The sequence below is a fragment of the Chamaea fasciata genome, unplaced genomic scaffold (genome assembly GCF_029207755.1).
Source record: "Chamaea fasciata isolate MVZ Bird 193981 ecotype frontalis unplaced genomic scaffold, bChaFas1.0.hap1 SCAF_8, whole genome shotgun sequence".
NCBI classification, from domain to species: Eukaryota; Metazoa; Chordata; class Aves; order Passeriformes; family Sylviidae; genus Chamaea; species Chamaea fasciata.
In genome coordinates, this window is record NW_027094093.1 from 32277904 (window position 1) to 32301707 (window position 23804).

General features: G+C 40.6%; 1 protein-coding gene across 9 annotated transcripts in view; it reads right to left on the reverse strand.

Annotated features, from left to right (window-relative positions):
- NCKAP5 (NCK associated protein 5) overlaps positions 1 to 23804 on the reverse strand; it is a 376987-nt gene that overhangs the window by 318899 nt on the left and 34284 nt on the right. For 7 of the 9 annotated variants that reach the window (XM_066190349.1, XM_066190348.1, XM_066190346.1 and 4 more), the window contains one exon: positions 11738 to 11866. In XM_066190349.1, the coding sequence (XP_066046446.1) occupies positions 11738 to 11806 (69 nt within the window). In that variant the 5' untranslated portion in view covers positions 11807 to 11866. Of the gene's footprint in view, positions 1 to 11737; positions 11867 to 16082; positions 16255 to 18240; positions 18292 to 23804 lie in introns of those variants that run through there. The other 2 variants (XM_066190347.1, XM_066190350.1) reach the window with 2 other exon arrangements.

The window sequence follows — 23804 nt, forward strand, 5'->3', positions numbered from 1 at the left end:
AGATATCTCTCTAATCAGTGCCACTGAAGTTTCTTCTTAGTTGAGTAAGGCAATAATAGATAGACAGGCTAAAGGTAAAAACAGGATCTTTTACAACTTTAGTAAAGCTATTCAGGAATTTTCTATAGACTACTCCAGAGGAGACTGCAGTTTCCACAAGAACAATCAGAATTTTTGAAGGGCAATGAAAATGCAATTCTTAAAAAATAAAAGATTTTCTTTAGGATAACAGAAAGTTTTTCATTTCTGGGGACAATTTACATGACTCTAATGCACGCCCCCCCCCCCCTTCTTCCTATGAATCAGAAGCTTTTTGTTTGCACACTCAAGTGTGGTGAAGGTGAATTTAAGGCCATAAAAGATACAACAAAGATGGGAAGAAAGTAAATTCAGTTGAAGAGGTGATATTTTCAAAATTTATAAGAAAAAAAAATTAATTGAAACCAAAGTGTCAAAGCATTGAAAAAAATTTCCTGGATGGAAATATCTGTTCTGACTCAGTCTAATGTCCCAATCTGAGAGAAATTCTGCATTGCATCTCTTAGTCATTTGATTCAAGCACTTGTCTTGTCTTCCAGGAAAGGTCTTTAACGAACAGGTATATTTGAATCTACTTACAAAGCAGTAGAAACAAAATAATTGTCATCAACAGTCAAATCTTGCTCTTTCTGACAGGGACTGCAATTTACGCTGTAAAAACTTTGAAAGAACTTGAGAATTAAATTGTACTTCAATACACTCCATAGTAGATAATACACTAAGACAAAAACAGACTGGCAGGATTTTGGAGAGCAAAATCCTGTACTTTTACATCACCAAAGACACATTGGAGCCTTTTGAACAGTTACACTTTTGTTTGGGATTCAGTGCAAGAAACCGCTACCCTGAAACCTGATCATATTGTGAGTTATCTTTGCCAAAACTCATAAATTCAAGCACAGAGAAAACATATTGGGTGTCTGGAAACAGTGGAGGTAATTTTTCCCTTCAGACCTACTCGAGATTTTCACTATAATGAAAAACTCTAAGGTATCATTATAGAAATAAGTTGGGAAACTGTTTCCCAGCCAAAATTACTTGGATCCGCTTTATACGCTAGGAAAAATACCCATTGAAATCATAAAAACTCTCTGGATTTACACTGTTAGCTTCCCATAAAGCCAGCTGTTGATACCCAATTATTTTAAATGCCTTGCAATGATCCCAGCTCATTTCCTATCTGGGTCACCCAAGGCCCTGAAAGCCAAAGCACACAGGCAGGCTCAGAGGTGCAGGAGCAGAGGCAGGAGCGAGCTGCCAGCACAGCCATTCCCAGCAATTAGAGCTTGACAAGCACCTACAGACTCCCTAGGACAGAAAAATGTCTGGAATTGGGGTACCTACCCTCAAATATCCCTGCCTCCAGGGGTCCTGAGCAAAAGACATGTTTACACTGCAGAGTTTTGCATGGCTCTCTTGACAGCACGAAGCAGAATGTTTTCCATGTGGAAAATTTAGCCAGTTCTTCGGCAGCTTGGTCTTTAATGAGGAAACACTTATTCCGCAAAGGCAAAACGCCTAGTGATTTAACTGAAATTTTCAGTGAGGCACACTTTATCTAAAGCTCAAAATTGTAAACTTGTGAAGCAAAACATCGTACATCATCAGTTTTAGTGTGCATCATCTATCATAGCTATGGAATTAAATGAGCAAGGAAACCAAAGTATGTATATGTATTCATGGATAAGCACAAAAGTGTGTATATATATATTTCCATATTATATGAACAAAACCAGAATTTTCCAGCTGGAACTAAAATATAAAAATCTCAAAAATTTTAACACAGGCTGGAAATACTGGTTTGCAAACAGTTCCGAGCAGTGATTTTAATTTGAGGTTATCTCACATTCACTGTAAGTGGACAAAATTAGCAAAATTCAAGAACATGAGTGAAAGTTGACCATACCAATTTGTAAAGCAAAGCTACCTAAAAATCCCTACATGCCTTCTTGCAAAGATATATTTTATTCCCTTTGTATATTGGCATGTGCACAAGCCTGTGAAAAGAAATTTCGGTTTTTCTATGGATGCAACAATATTCAAAATAGGACGTTTGAGTGGATGCCATGACTGACTTAGCAAGACGTAGATTCGCTATGCATTCTTGGTCTTGCAGGGTAGGGAATTATGTCAACACCATAAAACAACACAGGGCATAACTTTTCCTTTCTCATCTCCCCAAGATTGTATTCCACTTGAATCAGGCAACTGGGAGACACAGAGGAGACTTGTGTTTCTCGGGATACGTGTTACGTTTAATTGCTGGAGGCATGAAGCATTTTAAAAGGTTTGTCAATAAAATCCCTATTTAGTTAACCCCAATCTCTTCAGATCTCTTGTTGCAGGCAGCCTTCTGCTCTTAACATCTGGGCAGGCAAAGCGTCCAATTACACTGCTGCATTGGGTAGCTTACCAGAGCTAGATAAGGATGCCCAGAATATCCATTTCCCTTGGTAGCTGCTTATCCCTGGCCAGGCCGACGATGAGCAGCCTTCATGTCACACGAGGCGCATAATCGTGTGGCACACACCCAGCGTGTGAGCACACTCCCCTTAAATCCAAAGCTCTCCGTGACCTCTTCTCTTCTGGGGCCGGACTGACATCTGTCACAGCTCCACTCTGTAATTGGTGGGGCAGGGCAGAGGGAGAGAGCAGCCCGAGATGGCAGCCAGGAGCTGATCACACCACTGGAGCTCCTGTTCCCTGCCTGCAGCCCGGCCCTTCAGGGACAAAGGCAGAGCAGGCAGGAGGCTGCTGGAGTTGGCTCTGGACCAGAGGGCAGGCACCTGCCAGCTCCTCCCAAAAACCCTGGGGAGCAGAGCCCGGCGTGCACACTGCAAATCATCAAACTCCTCCAAATCAAGACATGAGGTTCCATCTAAAATAACAATCTACTATCAAACAGTTCCACAGCAAGAAGAAAAAAGCCAAGTCTCAGCGCAGTTGTCTCCCCTGCATCAAGATAAAACTATGACTTTTTTCTTCCAAGCCCTGACATCTCCAACTATTACCACAAAATCCGCAAAGTTTCTGGAGTTTTTCAACCAGAACACTTAACATCCTTTCTTTTTGTAACACCCAAATTTTCTGTTGCACCATGCTGAACTTTCCTTCCTGAATAACTCTCAAAATTCATGCATTTATCTCTTGCTTTATCCTTCATTTTCATTTTTAGTTCCTCCTCTGCAGCTAAATCAGTGTCTTTAAAAGCTTATTAGGAGTTTTTGAGAATTTAATATTTTAATGTCAAAAGTCTGACAGTGAAATTACTGAGATTCTGTAGCAACATAGGCCAATTTTCCAGCTTTTTTAGAAGGCAACAGAATATGATTACCCTCTGTTTCTTCCCAGTCCATCTGCCAGCTAATTTTCAGGCCCAAGTAAAACCATCTTTTCTGTTCTCTGTACTTCTCCTTCACTTTTGCATCCAGTTCTGTGACAATGAGCAAGATCAGCTGCATAAATTTCTTTTAAAGCTCCTATTTTAACCTTCAACCCTTGTGTTTGTCACTTGAAGTTTATGTGCCAAAGACATGAGAAAGCAAAAGCCAGCAGTTTGTCAGAGCATGATCTCTGGGGACGTGGGTACTGTTTCAGCTGTCACCATGTCACCCCATACACCTATTGATGTAACTTTTGATGTGCAGCAACAAATGGAAAACAGTTCGTCTCTCAGAGAGCAGTCCTGCCTGTGTTGGAGTCAGTGCTTTTGATCAATAAACCATTGAGGTTTATTCCAGTAGGAATATTATTCCAAGTGTTGCTCAGGAACAACTTGCTCCATGTGCTATTTGTTTTCAGGCCTGTGAGCTTTTTATTTCTAGTCTCGCTTCAAGCATCTCTCCACTGCTCACTGTTTATCCACACCTTCAGTTCCTGAAAAGGATCACTGGTTCCTGTTGGTGCAAGCTTTAATCAAAGCAATAGGTCATTGTATCACCACAAGAACAAATTTCAGTTCTTTCTGTGGCACTGGTACCTAACAGAACCATTTCTTTATATTAGACCTGGCACTTACTTCTAACATAATTCCCTGGGTTCACTGAGTGCTTTTGAACCACAGCCCCTGTGTTTCTTCATTAGGATGGAAGGTTTGCCAGGCTGCTCCAGAGTTTATAAATGGAACTTAAAGTAACCAACTGCTGTCAGGATGTCCAGTGCTTTACACACTTCATTTTCAGATCGCTCTTCTGCAAATGGAGATTTCCAAAGTAGCCATCTCCATCACTGCTACACAGAAGTGCCATCATCTCTCTTAGTGTAATGAGTGACTATGCTCTTTCTCCAGGCTGATGTAGATTCTACTCCTAGTACCTTAGATGTACTACTGTGTTGGTAAGTGATGCCCGTAAGTCCATGCAGACCACAGTTCCCCATATTATTAGTATTACTGGTATGCTAATATAAAGCCTAAAAACTGCTGTCCTATATCAGTGGTTTCTCTTTTCTCCTCACCTCTCAGCAGTTTCTGCTGTAAACTGACCCATTTGGATGGCTCTTTTCTTCTACCTGGCACACCAGAGCTCTAGTCTCAATTTTCACTTTATTAAAAATGCAAATGCAGAGTAGTCTGTGCTCTTGGGACTACATTGATAGATAGCTCGGTTTCTCAAAGTCCAGGTGTTAAAGGCCCTGGGTATGCACCAGAGAATCTCTCCTTCTGTTTAGATAGCTTTTACACACTCAGACCCCACTGGGATTTTCTTTTTCTACCAGTTCCAGTCAGATTTCAGGACTGTCTATTATGCAGACAGTTGACAGCACTTCATCTGCCCAGTCTGTGGAATAGATGTCCAAACTGACAGATTTGCAGAATTGTGTGATACTAACCTTGCCATGAGGAAGATGCAGAGGGTTTAGAACAAGATGATCTTTCTGATCCCTTCCAACCCAAACCATTCTATGATGCTATGAATAAATTTGTCTTAGAATTCTGTTTACTGAGCCCTTATATCAATTCCATATCTTATGGTTTTCCTCATGAATGTGCAAGCCTTCACCTGTGCAGTTACAACACAACCTGTGCTTCACTGCTGTCCTTCCCTGTATTCTGTCTTCTACTTCAAAATTCCACACTTGTCACCTTTACTAAACTGTTCTCCTTGACTTACTCTCCCCCTGGATTTGAGGGATGTTTTATCTTGCCCCTGAAAAACACCAAAAACCCGTTTGTCTGAGGTTCGTATTCTGGGTGCATCTTCCAATGCTGAACTGTACTTTTGCAGCACCAGATTAAACCCTTGTCATGGGCTTTTCCACGACAGTGTACCCAGTTGAACAAAATTCTGAATTATAAATCAGCACACAAATAAAAATCCAAGTTTTGAGAGGACTGAAAATATTTGTGGCCTCCAAAGGAATTTGGCAGCAGTTTTTAGGTGGAAAAAAATATTCAGGCTACAGAAGTTAGAACATTAGTTGACATCTGACAAGGCAATATTTTTAATGCCACCTTTCACTTCGAAATGCTGGATTACGTTTTGTTGCACAGGGATGTCAGACACACTGGGAATGTCACAGCCAACTAGTTAAAAAAAAAAAAAATAATCAGGGCTATTCCCAGAATTTAATTCCCAGACATGAAGGGTTCCCCCCCTGCCTTGCTGCTGCAGCACTTTTCACAGCTCTGCTGCAACGTCATGTTCTCTGACACCTTTCATCTGAAGATATCAAAGCAAGCCCCAGACTCATGCTAATAACAGACTATTCCTGGAATACTTATGAGGTAAGAAATTACTATAACACCCAATTTATTGACAAGAAAACTGAATCAGAGTTTTTTTAAAGAGAAAACTGAATTAGAAACTTATTAAGCCGAGTTCATTAGAGGTGACAGATGTCAGGCTGAACCCCTGAATTCCTGCCTCCCAGCCCCAGAAAACACATGCACACTTCTCAGCAGTCTCCAGTTGAACTCTGTTTTTTGCCCATGTCACCAGTCCAGCTGCAGGCAGATGAAGGTATTCCTCCCACGCCCCAGAGCAATTCATTACATTACACTCTACCCTTATTACAACAAAGTGGTGCCGTTAAAGCCCATCCTACGGAGCCCCACAGGAGCGTGTGACCAGAATGAAAGCAGCAGGGCACAGGGCACCAGCCACCAGTGAAGCACTTCACCACAACTTTCTTTCAGAAGCAAAAAGCCTCATTTTAAATAAAACAAAAACTTTTGCTTTGATAAATGCAGGCTGCTTCAAAAAGATATTCTGTTCTCAAACATCCCCAGCTAAATGCCACCACAGCTGTAAGGGTGAACCACGTGTGTAGTCAGGCTGGGAATTATCCACATAAATAAAGAGCACAGCTTGAAACATTGACTTTTTCCTGATCAAAAGGGCCTGGGAGGCAACCGGGCAGTTTGGATCAGGCAAAGGATAGGGCTTTTATTATTTTCAAAGAACACCCCAGTGAATAGAGTAGCCAACGTGGCCCTGGTGGCAGTGATATGTTCTAACACTCCCCTCATCCCACACAGATTACTTAAAAGCTTGGCTTTGGATCTATTTATGGTTTGGGGTTTTTCCATTTTTCTTTTTTGTTTAAGAACTTTAGTAAAGAAAACCTGAAATACAATCAATCCTTTCATGAGGCTTTTTAATATCATTGCCCATCTAAGCTATCTCCCTCTCATACCAAATAATAAATTGCAAATATTAACAAAGAAATCTCCTCATATATCTTCATTTTTGCCCATATTAAAAAATAGGTGCCTAGATTCTATCTAAGTACTTCTTTTATTTTACTATGAATTTTCATATTAGTTTTCTTTGAATATTGCAACCTGAAATGAAAAAAAGGACACAGAAAAATCCCTTTCCTTCCTGTTTTTATCTAGTTTCTTTCACCAGTTATTTTTCAACTAGTTATGCTTAAATGCAAGATTCAACAGGAAAAAACTTATTCATGAAAAAAGTGAAACCCATGAAATATTCTCACTCTTACACTTTGTAAAGCTGTTCTATTTAACCAAACCTAAAGGATTTAAGACGTACAAAGGCAAAATGTTCTTCAGAAAGAACTGTTTCTCTTTTTAAACAGAAAACAATCTGACATGGGTGTTATGTGACGGCTAAACAACATATTCTAAATAAATGCATTCCTTCAATATTATGAATTTTGCGGTTTGTTTTCATGCTAAACAGAAGTACTCTAGCAGTAACAGCAGTCACTTTGGTCTTGACTTCCTGCGCAGCAAACCTGAAGCCAAACAGTTCCACCTTGTTCTTCAATTGTTGCCTATCTTATCATCTTATAACCACATACAGAATAAAGTATCCTTACTAATGTCATAAAAACGTGGCAAATGCAGATCTGTTATTTAAAACAAAAAAGATTCAATCTTTAGTTCTCCTATCTCAAACCAGTTTGGTTTTCAAAGTAATGGCGTTTTGATTGGTATCAATTTGCAGAAGAAAACTTTTATAAACTCAGAGTACAGTAGCGTTGCACTTGTATAACAGATGAGGCAACAAGGTAGTATAAAACTATATTGAAACTGTAAAAGGTATATCCTCCTTGGGTGGTATGTTTTGGTTTTTAAAAGCCAGGCAGAAATTACAATGATATTATTTTCTATAACTGATCTCATAGGATTCTCACCTGTGAGGATTGTTATGAAGTTAATATTTTCTAACTGTTTCACCCGAATATAAAGCTCTAAAACATCAATGCCACTGCAGGCTTACCTGCTTTGCCTGCAAATGTAAATGAGTGGGTGTGTAACAAATCTTCAGCATGTTGCCAATATTGGGAACCCACAGAGCAGTAACAGCCATTGGCTATACCGGAGATTTCTGGAATACCACCTGTGATATAATGACTAAAAGCTGATAGAGATCTAATTTAATTGAAGCTAACAGCAAGATGTCCCTCTGACCTGGGCTGCAGTAGGAAGAATTCCTCTGGCTTTTCTTAACAGTGGTAGGATTCTGGAGCTTGTTAAACTCCAGGGTTTCAAACTAAGACCTTCCAGTAAAGCATTAATCACCACTCACTAAAAAATTATGCCCTATGAAGAACATTTTATGAACGTATTTGTGCACCTATATTTTTTTTTTAATTTTAAAATGTTTATTTGCCCTCATTGTAAAGCTTATTTCCCCAAAACATGACCTGAGAGGGGTAGAGTAGTACAGGAAATAAAACTGAACCCTTCTTTCACTGTGCCTGTGGCGTAAGGAAGAGTGTTTTAATAGCTATGGAATTTCTCCCTGTTTGAAGGATGCCCCCAGCATGGATCTTTCTTATCTGAAGCCTGAAACACACTGTTTGATTGGGCAGGCCTGAATACAAAACACTGATTAAATTCTGGGTTGTATTTTGAAGGCCCAGATCCATATTCTAAGGAGAAAGAAGTCATGTCTTTTCTTCAGAAACACCTCTTTCCTTTTCTCACTCAAATACCTTCTTAGCTTCTATATTCAGAGTTTAAGAGACGAGGAAGGAAGACGAACTTTTTTGGCTTTTTTTAACATCACTATGCAGTACTTGTAGATTAAATCATGGAAAAAGACATTCCAGAAGATTACAATCTGATGCAGATGGGAAAAGCAGCAGAGCCGGGCAGGGTAAGGAATGTTATCCGAAACGCCTATTTGTATCCCAGGGTCCAGAGTGCAAAAGTAGAAACGCATTTTCTTTAAACACCCAGAAATCAGAATTCTTTCTGAGATTTGATAATGCTTAAACTCTCCACCAAACAAGGAGAAGCTGGATTTGAGAGAATCAAGGCCAGATTTCCCAAGCAGAGTGTCCAAGCCTGAATGCCTGAGAGGTTAAACACAAAACGTTTGGGAAGAAAGAGGACAAGAGAGACCCAAGAACTTAGACTTAGGAGACTGGACTAAAGCACGAGGCTGAAAGAGAATTTGATGATACAAGGGTAAAGATAGACATGTATGAGAGCAACAATTAAGAGGAAGTATGCTAGAACAGGAATTTGGGACAGGAAAATACAAAGGGCTTTGCCTTTCCCGGTTCAATTTAATAGAGAATAAGGCATCCACATGACTTACTACCAGGCTGCTGAAGGCACTTCAACCTCAGAATGTTTCTTCCAATTTGTTATGAAATAATAGCTGGGAGTAGACAAAAAAGTACTCAAAAGTTTCCAATTAAAGGCATGGCTGGCACTCTCAGATCTAGTTACGCATATTCAACTCAATAAGAAGCTTCAGAGATACAGACCTGTAACACCCCAGCACAGCAAATGGATGTGTGCACTGAAACTTGACAGCAACACAACCTGTAAATGCCACCTGTGGCAGGAGATATTGCTTTGCAACTGGGTGATGACAGCATGATGGATTTATATGTACAAAATTTTGAAGTATTGCAATATTTCTTTCCCTCAACACATTTCCTTCAACACTTTCACAGCAATATGGGTTAATCAGCCACAGAACTTGAGCTGCCACGTGTTGGCTCTAATTCACTGACCTCAAGCCAGTGCTTGAACACTGATTTCAGCTGTGTGCAATCTCCCACCTCGCTTACCCCTCTCTGAAAAGCAGGGAGAGAGTATCACCATCCCATACAGCCACAGTTTCTGTTTCTCCTCCAATTAAGTCCTTATGGGTGATCCAATATGCACATAGCATCGACTATAACACACAGCCCATTGGATGGTGTCACACACACAGTATTTCCTATGTCAGTGGCAAATGTCTCTCTCTACTCTCCCCTTACTCACAGGGAAGTGTAAGAATTAGACATAGTCCCCTGCCTTGGCTAGAAATCAAATCCAAATTTCAGCTAGGTGGGACTGGAAGCCAAAAATACCTAGCTCCTTGATTCCATCCACACAGCACATCACAGTCACCTCAGAGAAATTAAAGTTCCTATTATAATGCATTTAGTAAAGACTAAATCTAATACATTACATCAGTGGGAACATTTAGGGGAAAATTGTACTGATTTGCCATACTAAGCAATGTCTTTATGCAAAACTCACAGCTGCTAGCATTTCCTTTCAGTACCCAGCTCCTACCAGTATTCTTTTCTCCAGATAAATATTGACAGTCTGTGGTCGATTGTTTGGATCACAGCAGTACATTTTAGCTGTAGGATTTAGGCTGGAATCTGTTTTGGGGCTGTGTATGCATAGAACTAATAACAGAGCTTTGGGCCCTGGGACTAAACATACTTCTGAGCCTACAAAACCTTTCAGGTTTTGTCTGTCTCTGGGTGTATTACATAAAGTTGTGAGTTCATAACAAACCTTCCTTCTCTGCCCAGAAGCTAGAAAGAGTTTTAAAGTGTTGGGAGCACGACCTGACCTGCTGTGTGCGTGCAAGCCGAGAGAGCAGGTTTTGTTACAGGCTGAACAACCTGAAAAGAGTCACGTCTCAGTATCAGAGCCCTGAGCTGCGTGGCCTGAACAGGAGCAGATAAAACAGCTCTTCCTTAGGGTCCTGAGCAGCTCAGAGTCTGGGAGAGAATTCACTATTCTTCACTACTTTTATTTCTCTCCAATTAATTGTATTTTTTTCAAAACAAAGGGATGCAATTCATCAGCATAAGAAATGTTGCCAAGAAAAGGACAGACCCCTTTTTAAACATTCTCTGCACATTTCTTCACTGGCCAGCTGACAATACCTGAGATGTGCCTCACAGCTAGGGCCTGAGGGAGAAGAGCAGAGTCCTTAAAGGGGTGGAAAGCTGGGAAGGTGGGACTACTGTGCTGACCCCAATAAAGAACACAGCAGGGGATTGAAGAACATCAGTGGATAGACTGAAACTGCCTGAGTCCATGTTCACTGCTGTGAGCATCTCAGTGGGCTTTATACTTTGGGGGGAAAAAAAGCTCAGACCACATTTTTTGCATAAGATGAAGGAAAGAAACTACACAGTTGTAATAATGTGTAAAATTTGGGTAATGGGGTTAGCACAGGTGTGGCACTGCAGGCAAAAGGGCTTTGGGGTCCCACAGTCACTACCTCTATGAGTGTCAAAGAGATGGCACAGGTTTCCTTGGATCTCTCAGCTCTGCCTGTTTCAGTATTTGTAGATTGTCATGCCAAATACCTGCCACTTTTATCCTTGTACACAACTCTTCCACATCTATGAGCATTTTCTGGTCAGGTATCTATAATACAGCTCTAAAACCTCCTTTGTCTCAGTCATCCTTTGAAAATATTAACTAAAAATAAGCCTAGAACACAATCTCCAATGAATTTAAACCAGCAAAAGTAATTGTTTTACAGCATGTGGCATTTATGCTTCTTTTACAGTAGATATTAGAGTAGTTTATAGATTATGGTTTATAGATTCACTATGACAAGCACATTTTTGCTGCTATCCTGATAAACATTTCTGACAGAGGACCTCAGCTACTTACAGCCCTCATATACTAAGGGTGAAGCAACACAGGATAATCCCACAGAAGCAGAGTAGTACTTTAGTAACAAATCTGTTCTAATTGTCTGGATTCCTGCCTTGTGCAAATTCAGTGAATTCAGGGATGTGTTTCTATATGATGACAAGTTTCTGCTAGGATGTTGTAAAATTCCTCCAAATTCCTCCAGTACTTTTTTGCTGGAGAATCTGAATAATCACAAAATGTTGTGATATTGGGATGAAGAGATAAACACAGATAAACACCTTTAAAATGTATGTAATTGTGAGTATTGCCTCTTAAAAACTAAATTTTTATGACAAGATATATTCAGTAAATGCAGTAAATATTCATTCTTACCACAAGACTGCTGTCCAGAGAAAGTCTTTTCCCAAATTCCCTTTTCTGTAGCTGTCTTTTTTTCTCCATGGCTGAGGTTATTTGTTTTCCTTTTGGTCCACTAGAAATGTCAGGCTGCTTTCAGCATCACTGAAAAAAAAAAAAAAAGAAAAGTAAAATATTTAAATGCTTATTTCAATATCCTACTTAACTGTCACTGTCTTTCATCATTAACTTTGTAATAACCCAACAGCTAATAACTTAGTGTTTCTAGTAGGCTGTGTTCCAGGAACAAATTTTCTGTGCCAAAAAATCTAATCTCTCTAAACAGAAATATTACCAATATGTTTGGGTCACTTCTCAAAGGAGGGGGAAAAAAAAAAAACTCTGCTACAACTGTCTTTAGCAATACACCCGTGTTTCCACAGTCTTTTGAACGGGGCTGGGAGCTGAATTTGCAGAGCCACTGAATTACCTGAGGCTGACCAGGGGGAGGGAAACAGTTTGTTTCAGATTAATTGCACTCCTCAGCAAGCCCTGCTTGTTGGCACATCTGTGCTGCTACTGCGATGTACAAATTTTGGACCTAATCCCAAAGAGTTCTAAAAGCTTTCAACTCCCATTATCCTTAACAAGAGACAAATGCCCTCAGCACTTTCCTTAAGTTTTTAAGGTCAAAGATTCTGCTGCAATAATCAAACAGTCCCACTGCCTGTACAGAACAGTCAGGGAATTCAGCCTGTAAAGCTACCACGGAGGGAATTAATATTTCCAGTTTTGTAGGGTTTGGTAATTCCTGCCCAGTGGTTTCTACTAAGGCAAGCCACATCTTACCAGTAATAATTACCAGCTCTCTTCCTAAATGTTCTTGTTGCTATGCATATCTGAAAGTTTCAGCTAGTATTTGAAGATATTTATTGTTTGTGATACAGGAATATGGGCAAAGTCAATGAATTTATTCGAGATTTAGAGAAAGTTGTAGAATGATAACAGAAATCAGAAGCTAGCCTAAATTAAAACAGGCAGGTATGCTCATAGAGAACCATGCACAGAAGTTTTCTTGTGCATCTCATAGCGACTGTATTTACTGTATCACAGTCCCATCGACTGAAAAACAAGACTTGGCACAAGAAGGTCTGCGTGTTTCTGATCCTTTTTGCATGTTGTGGACATCACCTTGGATCACCCACAGCCAGGTGATGCATAGATAACTCTGCTGCAGGGTAGCACAGCTGGCATTCCCAAAAGCAGCCTTGCACATGCCCTGCAGACACATTTGCATGCCTGTGGATAGACTTGACTTCTCACGCACCTGTGAACGATCCCATCTGTCACTGTGGGGATGTCAAGCGGATAAAACCTTCCCAGCTCTTTCCTCAAGCTGACCCCAAATGCTCTGCCACGAGGGCACACAGAAGCCTGAACGTGGGCCAAGCACAGGCCGCCTGCAAGGAGAGCAGGATGCCCCAGGCCCAGCTGCTGAAGCCAGCTGGGATCCAGAGGGCTCCCTGAGGCAGGCACACTGGGATCATCGGGCACAGCGTGGGCTCAACACTGGGACTGTTCCTCAAAGAACTTCCCGTGGGGAAGCCATGAGTGCTTCAGCTACCAAACCATACAGTGGTGAATCCAGCTTTCCACTGAACAGCACCTGCTGGTTCCTATGCTTCTTTTGTACTTCTGGTTTATACTCATGCAAGACCAGAATTCAGGCTGTTTTCCCCAAACAGATAAAAGTCAACCTCTCCATATATTCATCTAAGGAATGCATGAACCGCGTCTCACATGCAATGAGAACATGTACCTACAATGGTATGAAAAATCTGTTACTGCACTGTGCTCATTGCCGCCTTGGGGGGTTTTCTTCAGGTTTACCTGTAAGCCCTTGCTTGCTTCTTTTGTAGCTCCAACCCTGAAACTATACATGCTATTTAATTCAGCTGATAAGGAATCTCAGTGGTGTGATATCACATCATTCCTATTGTTTCCTGATTAGCAAGGGAAAGGAACACCACAAGAGATTTAAACAAACACGGCAGCGATGTATTACACTGTTTGTGTGATTATGCCAGAAATAAGTGAACAACCTTATGTAATCATTATATCATTCTCCTGAGCATGCATCATGCCTAGAGAGCATGACTTCCACCAAGGGAGCCTTTGTTGAGCACAGAACCACACAGGAATGAGCTAGTGAGAGCTCCAGCTGAAGCCAGTAATCCACATGGAAGGTCAAGGACTTTATATGAGTCAAGTGCCTGAAGTTTCTCTCTTCTGGTATTTGGTGGAACCATCCCGAATTCTAGTTTAAAAGTAAAAGCAGGAAGGATTATTATTAATTATTCCTATAGTTTATATGTTGCCCTGGGCACTCAAAGTGGATTTACTGTAGCCATACCTAGCACAGCACGAGGACCTACTCATGTACTGGTACAGCAACTCCAGACCTGCTGGCTCCACTCCTTGCCTCACACACACCATGGGAGCTCCCACCTCTGCACAGTACCTTTAACAGGCTGTCACACATCTCTGAAGAGTTAACTACCTAAGGCTAAACACACCAAGTTTTGAATCACAGATAATTATCAGACAAGATAATACAATACATCACCTGTACCAACATATGTCGATGCCTCAAAGTACCCACCTCAGGAGGCCTTCACGGAAAAATGAACATCAGAGTGAAGCATTTAAGAAGAACAGAACAAGTTTCTATCTTGGAATGGTCATATTTGTGCGTCATACTGCTTGTCACAAGGAAAAAAATGACCCTCCCAAGTAAATTTCTCTTCCTCTGAGAGCAAACAACAGACTGACAAAAACACAAAATGGAGCTAACACATCCACTGGGAAGCTCAGCAGAGGAGAACAGCTGTCCAGGTGGAACAGTCTTGGAACATGAGAGTGCTGAGAACCGCTTTGCCCAATCACCAGAAATACTATTTCTGCATTACCAAGAGAACAGACTGTAGAAATTTACCTGCCTTCCCTGACCAATTTGCTTGTCAATATGTTTACAGCAAAGACCCCAGTGATCAGAATGATGATCCCATTTAACTCGGTGGAACTGTGAACTATTGCAAAGTCACGTTGGATTTATGGTGTCGTCACCCATACTGCACTCACACGTGTATACTTCCAAATCTTTGAGGGCTCATCTTCTAGTTCTTTGTGCTGCAGGAAATGTTTCTGCTGTAGGACTCTTCCCTAAGGGGCTGTAGAGTTCATCTATGCTGAGCATATGGCGGCAAGCACTCTGTTTAGAGCACTCAGCCATGAAGGCTGTATCCCCAAGAAGTGTATGAGAATGCTGGTCCCAAATGTTTGCCCAGTGTATTCTCAGGTTGCCACTGAGATCAGGGCAGAAGGTTTTGTATGGACACAGAAAAAACTCTCAGAGGAAGACCCAAGGGTGGTCTTGCTTCAATAGGGTATTACCCTCACTGCTCAGGAAGCCAGCAAGCCAGAGGCATCAGCTTGGTTATATATCCTAAAGTGCAGTATTTTTAGTACTCAGTACAAGAATATTCATTATTTCAGGAGATGGCTTGAAAAGTATGCCCTGGAGAAATGGTGTCATTAACATAGAAAAGCACTCTCTAAAATCTATGAGAGAGATTTCTTGGATTATAATACCCTCTTCATTTCTAGTAGTAACAAAGGATGATTGATGTATATTGCTTTAGCTGATGAAAACGTACAACATAATATCCCTCGGATAGGCATCCAAGATATTTTCAGGCAGTTTGAAACTGCAGTCACATTTCAACAGAGTTATGCCAACATATGCCAGCTGGGAACCAGCACACAGTATATCTGTTTGGTAACTGGAATGGACTGTATTTATTTTTCTCTTACAAACATGTATAAATTTAACAGTTTTGACACATGACAAAAATGACAGCTCTGCAAATCAGCATCCCTTTGTTTAAATTCAGGGTAGATAGAATGCAGCCTCCTCACTGGCTTTGCACTACTTAATGCTGGCAGAAGGCAAAACACCCCGAGGGCAGCAAGGTATTCCCTCTCAGCAGCCAGCTTGTCTTTCCCAGGTGTTAACAAGAGGAGAGGATTTGTGATTTGCGTAAATTTAACTGTTGGGTAACAGAATGAGGCCAGAGTTATACAGTCATCACCTTTAAATGCTTTTTCTACTCTGTTAGCCCTGCTTGCTTGACAGCCAGACTTTAAGACTGAGAGAAAACAACCAGAACTGGTATTATCCCTCAGCAAAGAGAGGAGGAGGGAAGTAATATCACTGACATAGGTCAGGAAGCAGCAATGAGAAAGTAAAGATTGTCATCAATGTAAATGTTAGTTAGAATGAACAGGTGACCTAAAGGTGAAAGATTTTATATCTCATTACCAATCTGTGGAGTGATTCAGTTTCCTAGGAACCTAATTGAATTGAGTCTGTCATTTTGCAGCTGGGTTTCTTTTGCCAGCTCCGGTGTTAACACCAACGCGCATTCACCGGCTTTTGTTGTGGTCTTTGCAGGGAAAGCATAGTAAGTACAGTTTATCAGGGCCTCCCAGAACTGGAAGAAAAAAAAAAGATTCCAGAATTAAAGAGTTGATGTTTGTTTAACAGATCAAGGTCCAGCTCCAGAAGAGAATATACTACATTTATCTTGCTAGGCCTAGGCCAGTAAAAATGTACTAGATTTATACTAATGAATTTGATTATTTCCCTTGGTTTTCAGGGGTTGGGTTTTTTCTTCCCCTAATGGCAGATTATTCAAACCATTCTGCCTAGTCATTAAAAGGCAACCATGAACATGGTTTCATTTCCACACCCTTATCTCTCCCCATCGTGGTATTTAGCTTGGTCATGACTTTAAGTGACAAAGCAGAAAAATAATTCCTAAATTCTCCCGTGAGTTGGTGTTTCAAAATTCAACACTTGGGAAATAGAAAACTGCAGCAACATCAGCACTTCTGCAACCTAACACTTAGCTAAATGCTTTTTGTTTTACCCCAGTGTATTTCACAGCAGCACCATGGGCAGGCCCTGCCTAATGCCAAATACTCCCAGGTATTTGCTGAGGCTGGTCAGCAGTTCATTAGCACTAATGTACATGTAATGCACTCACACCCACTGGATTAGGTTGCTATTCAGATTAGCAAGATGCATTTTTGCAGGCAGGGAAGGAGAATGTGCCATGTGCCAGCATTAATGAGTTAATTAAATTAGAAAAATTCCAATGCAGGAAGCTAAAATGCTTAGATGAGTAGAATATTATGGGAGTTACAAGACAACAAACCATTCTGCCTATATACCTAGATATTGACTGGCTTTGGAAAGTTGTGTTAAAAAATATGAAATATCTGGGCAGAATAATATTCTTTTCTAGTTCTCTGTTGTTGTTTTCCTGTGGAATAATTAATTTTCATCCACCACAAACTTCTTACAGTCTCTAAAGCTGTTACAAAGTTTATTGGAACTGTACAGGCAGTGCCCAGAGTCAACTGTGCCCTGCAAGTTATTTTGTGACCCAAACCACTCCCTAATCCTACAGCTCTGACTGAAAACGTTCCAGCAGTCATAGTATCATAGAATGGCTTAGGTTGAAATGGACCTTAAAGATCATTCTGTTCCAACCCCCACACCATGTGGAGGGATGCCACCCAACTAGACCAAGTTGCTTCAAGCCCCATCCAACCTGGCCTCAAACACTGTCAGGGATGGGGCATCCACAGCTTATCTGGACAACCTGCACCTCACCACCCCCTCTTCTGAGTAAAGAATTTCTAACACCTAACCCAAATCTCTCTTCTTTTAGTTTAAAATCACTCCCCCTTGCCTACCAGTATCTACCCATCATATACCAGGCCATGATAAAGTAGCCCCCCAAAGAAGTGTGGGAAGGGCCAGAGCCAGAGAAGGAACCTTCTCATCTTCCACCCTTCCCTGGCAGGGTGTAGGACTAGATGATCTCCACAGGTCCCTTCCAACCCTATCTATTCCATGATTCATTGATTTTTTGTGATTTTAATGAAGTACAATGACAGTGACACATGGCTGTCTACAAAGGGTTGACTCGTTTGAGAACCAAATGCTGTAGATCTCTCCTGCCCTTACCCCATCCCTCAGAAGGGAATCAGTAGAGCACACAGGACGGTCTCATGCAATTTCTGACTGGTGATCACTGACAAGCACAGAAAAGACTCCTAGTAGAATATTCTAGAAACACAAAATTTGGAAAAAAGCATCCCAGCTTTAAATTCCACCCTGTTTCAGCCACAATTTTAAAAACATATTTATGCTTTCATGGAAGGTAATCTTCTATGTATTCAGCAAACTAAACAGCCAGTAAAGCATTCTATAGCACTGCTCCCAGGATTTAAACAAGTTAAGATTAAGGGCTTAAATCCAGCAAACCTATCAGTGTGCTCAAAATAATACCAGGAATTTCAATACATCAGAAAATAAAGAATATGGCATTAAAGACATTATTACTACGACAGCTGTCAAGATGAATTGCATGAGGAGCATTTAAAAGATTTATATCTCAGTATCTCACCAGGTTAATTAAATGGATGCATGCATTCATTTAAGAGGATAAGGTGGGTTGCAGTGACATAAAAAGAGAGGGCACAAGATTATATTCTTTCAGCATTAACAAGAACGGGCTGAACCAATATCATTTCCGTATTCTGTAATAAGCATGATTCATCCATTGCCATTTTCAGCTTTCATTTTCTTTCTGGCAGAAAAAAAAATACTATGAACATTTATAGACTAACATAATCAAAGCTTTAACCTTTTCAGTGTTTTCTATTTGGATTGGCTGTCCATTTTTATCATAGGATTTCAGGGCCATGCCTGAGGGAGGAGAGGAATTGCCAGTAAATTACACCAAAGAATGTTGAAAGGTCAAAGGATTACCCTCCCCTGTTTGCTTTTATGGGACATATGAAGCATTCATATCATGCAATAAAATTATCAAGACAAAAATGATGAAAGATAAGCAGACAGAATGCATGAATCTGTAGTCAGGACAGCATGGGAAGAAAAAGGATACATTATAGTGTTATCATCAATAAAAAACAGATTATGACAGTGGTGTTTCTGTGTCCTTTGCTTCTGCGCTGAAATCAAATCCTTCAGAACACTGTAAGACCCATAACCAAGAAAGATATCTAAGCATGACTAAGGCTATTCAGGCTGAAGGAAACATTAGATCCAAAGCTCCCATTTCTTGGCTCAGTTTCTAACCACCTATTATTATATATTCCTTATTACTAAATACTATTATAAATTATGTGAAATAGGTTATTATGTGGTAAACATGGACTCTCTTAGTCACTGAGCCTCTTTCAGCAATGCAAGGCTGTGTTAACCTGCAAAAGGCATGTTCTGAACACAGCAGCAGCTGCCTCTGGGGGTTTCAACACACATTTGTCTCCCTTGGGAACCACAGCTGAGCTTTGTCAGAAATAGTCAGTTCCAGCCACCTGCAGAAGCTGAACTCCAAAACCTAAGGAAATTTCAGTTACTGGTCACAGACCTACAGGGTTATGTGGCAATTTTGAGGTTCAAAAGCAAACCCCCCCATTTATATCTCCCAATGAAGACTTCTCTGGCATCAACTAGATGCAATCTCTAATGTAGTAGTACGTCATTAATAGGGCAAGTTGTTTCTCACAGTAAAGTGGCTTGCTGGCAGCAGAGACTCAACAAAAATCTCATCAAACATTGAATTACAAAAATCTTCTTCAAAGGCAGTGACATCCAGTTCATCTAATATGTTCCAATAATCATAAAAATAAATGCATTTAAATCCAGCATCTGAATCACTGTGATAGACAACTAACTGAAGGAAAGAATTTAAAACACAGTCAAGTTATCTATCTTTTGCTCAGTTGGATTTGTATTTTCTTCTCATCTTTCTTTCATCAGTATAAATCAAGGCACCACTCAAAGCCCAAGAATTTCAGACCTACATGCAAGATCTGTGACAGGGTCCCTATTGAAAGCAATGGTGGATTGCCAATTCAGTTTTTGAAACGAGAACTAGGAGCTTTTGAAATGTGCCTAAAGATCCCTCCCTCTCTGAGGCAGATGCTTTTCAGTCAGCATCTCTTTTGCCTGCCCATCTGTTGTAATCATAGTCTAGAGGGACCACTAAAAATCATCAGTTCATTGTGTGCACTCCACCCCTTCCACCTGCACTGTTACACGAGATGATGATGTCTGCAATGGTCACAGGATCCCAAATAAATGCAACTCCTTTTGGCCCTTCTTGCCAGCAGAGATTAAAGGAGTGAAAGATCATTTATTTACTGTGGTATTCCAGCTCAGTGGATATGAGGGAATTATTAAACCATCTTAACACAGTGTTCAGACATCTGGTTTTACTCCTCAGAGCACTGGGTAACACTTCAAAATGTTCACATGGCTCAAAGGAAAATTCCCAATAGAAGGTAAGTACTGTAAAAATGTTTTCTTAGTTACTAGTAACACACTCAGCATCCAGCTCTGTGCATCCTTAGATAACCAAAGTCATTTGCATCAGAGGGAAATGCCGGTGTCTAGGCTGCTGAATTTGTTCCTAATGAAGCTGGGGCTTTGTGGGTTGTAACACGGTGTCTCACATTTCAACTTGCTGTACAGACACTCCCAGTGGGCCAGGGGCTGCCCTTACATTCCAGGCAATAACCTCATGATGAAGGTATTAGTTCAGTAATAGCCCAGCAAAGCAGCTGAATCAAGCTCATAATCCCATTCTGTCCTGTGAAAAATACGGGAAGATAAGGTACAGTGAAATACATGTCATCCCTCCGTGACCTGAGAAGGGGGCAGGGAGAAAGGGCTCCACTCCTCCACTTGCATAATGTGAAAATAGCTCCTCCACCCCTCCACGACTGAATTCCACCCTGGGGAAGAACAAGAGGGGAAAGACAGCACTGATCTCTTCCAGCCAAACCAGAACTGAGCCCCTGGCTTGAAGGGATAGACTAGCAGGGAGCACAGCAAGAACACACAGCCTCAGTCAGCTGAGCAGCTCCAGGTGCTGACCACACAGAACACTATGCATATTTCTATCAGAAAAAAAAAAAATCACATATTCTTTATTTTTCTGTGCAAATGCTTTCAGAGCTCTGTAAATCTGTGCAGTTAGGACAGCTACAGGTCTTTGGACTCAGCAGTCACCTTTCTTCACTGCTACAGACAAGACACACAAGAGATGTGGTGCCAGAGTAGAATTTGAATGTGCCAGAACTAATCTAGCTCCCATATGGATGGGCACTGAAATCCTTCAGCTGGTTCCCCACCATTTCAGCCTTATCAGAAGCTACTCTCAATTCAGCTGACCTAAATTCATCTAAGGATGACCCAAAAGAATTCAGCTCCAACTCTCACGCACCCTTCAGCAGTGTCTGTACTTCGTGGTCACAGCAGAAAGGTGACAGGGTACAACTCAGCTCTACCAACTTCAGGTTTTTTGCAGGATGTATTCCCTGTACTTTGATGAGAATACATTAAAAAAATCTCCAGGGAGATATCCCAGCCAATATAAGTTCACTTTATTCTTACACAGCAGAGCATGTAGGACTGTGGGATATCAAGACCATAAAATTGAAAGGAATTGATACACATTGATTAAACTCCACCTTCAGCTTATGGCCAAGAAAACTATCATGGAAACATTAAAAATGAATGATGTTCTGTCTTCATGCATATTTTGTTAATGGTGACAGAACACTGCACAGTGTTGGCATACCAAACAGCTCTCCACCTCTCATCCCTGCAATTCTAGAACAATCCCATCTCTATTGCTGAATTCAGCCTGGGCCAAAGAGGATAGAGACAAACTTTTTGGAATTCAGCAATTGCAGCAAAGATGATTAAAGTATTGACTTGGTGGGGAAGGATTAACCAGTCCCTTCATAGCAGCTTTAAACAATGACAAAGAGGAGACTAAAATGTCAAGGAATGACCATCCACACAAGTTTGAGGGACATACCCTAACACTAGAGACAGCGAGAAATTGATTAGGTTTATTGACAGTAGGATGAAAAGAAATAAACAGGGGGAAAGGATGCTGAGTATCTGAAGAAATTACCTAAAGTGAAATCCAATGCAGAGAATCAAGGGAACACTTGTCATATGAAAAAATTGGGCAGGATGAAGTACAAAAAAACACACTGAAAGTGAGAATGCTGCCAGAAGTGAGATGTCCAACAACCCTGATGAGGAAGAAAAGAGCCTGCTCTGCCTTTCTTCTCAGCATCTCTCTACTTTGCTGTAGTTCATCCACATTAGAGACAATTAAAGGCTTTTGCTTTTCAAAACATTTTTCCATCCTTCCTCCCCACGCCATCAGCTGCTGGCAGTGCTTATTCCAGTTCCTCAGTGTGAAGACTGCTTGTCACACACTGATTTCTAATTTCTCCATCTGCCAGAAATATAATAAAAATGTAAATTAAAAAAAAATAATGAATTTCCTACTCAAAAGGTTCATAGCTCTTCTATGTTCTACATCATTCTCTCAGTCTTTAGCTCACCTTTGCTCACTTTCACCAGGTGAAATGTCAGTGAACATATAGACAGCCATCACAGATAATAATCCAACACTTTGAGATTATGGATACAGTACTATCCAGGAAATATTAGAAAGAAAGGACCTACACTATTAGAATTCTTCAATCTTTCTCTTGAGCATCTGTCCATTCTGAATGCAAAGTAAAAAAAGTTCAACTATGAAAGAAAAAAAAAAAAAAACACAAAAACACACCACCACCAACCAAACCAAACCTACTGGCAATTCATAAGTCAGTTATTCACTAAAATCTGAAAGATGTCTTTGCTTGTAGAAACAACAGCTGGGATGGCACAGAATTTTTCATCCGTTATTTTCTATAGAATTCATATAACAACTCGAAGTAGACAATTTTTACCTAGACTATTTCTCGGAAGCAATGTTATGCAGACTTAAATAAAGCCTTTAAGTATATAGTTTATGCACCTCTTCAGACTTGCAATAACCAAAGTTATTCAATATTACTATTTAGCTTAAAAATTCAGCTGGGAAATAAAAAGTATTATTAGTATGGAAGGGAAAAGTGTTAATACACTTGCATGTTCTAAATGATCCGCTGTGAATTTAAAAGTGCATTTCAAGACTAAATATATACTTTAAAGGTTTGGGTTTTTTCTATTTAAGGTTTATTATTCAGGGTGGATTGGGAAAAACAGTTTTGAGCATAAGCAAGGAAGAAAAAAAATCTACTTGGTTCATTTCAGGTAAACCCTAAATGTTTGCCCATATTTTGAGTTGGAGATTTAGGTTGATTCACTGACCTCTCCTGTCTCAGTTTCTCCACTGGCCTGTGAAGGTAGTGTCATTTACTGACTAAATCCTCTTTGTCAAAGACTTTAATAATGAAACTTTCTATTAGTGCTGCTTCTCTGTGTCATTACTCTTCTCTATATACCAGATGTGCACATCACTATAAACTCAAACAGGAATAATCCTCTCTCCAAAACTCTGCGCTGTGCAGTGGAAGACACTCAGTTTTCATTCACGTCTTTGCTGTTCTGTCAAAATTAATTTGATGGGAGAAATTCAGCTAGAACTGAATTAAAGCCAACAAAGAAAAGAGTCTGCCACCAAAAGCAGCTATGTAGGTGAGACAGATATCCTCTACTCCCTCCACGGATTTAAACACATCTTCCCTGCAGGGGAAACTAGGAAGCATTAAAGCAGCATTAAAAAAATATAATAATTAGAGCAGGCCCCTTTTTTTCTTTAATAGTGGGGGAATTAAGCAGGCTGTTGCAGTCTTTAGTGCTGTTCACCTTTGATTTTCCTTGTTGGCTCACTGTAATATTACCTACAGCTACTGCAGTGAAGAAAAACTCTGAATGGGACTCCAGGAAAAGGAAAACAAAAGAAAAAAAGCCAGGTGAGGCCTTCATGGGACTTCCTGCCTAAGGGTGTGCCCTTAAAACAAAGTTTCACATCCTTCCCCCCTTCTTGGATGAGGATCCTGTGAGTTAAATCTCCACCTCTGCTTTGCCTCACACCTGGCTGAGCCACCACATCTGAGCTGAGTATGGCAGGAGCTAAAGGGATCCCCC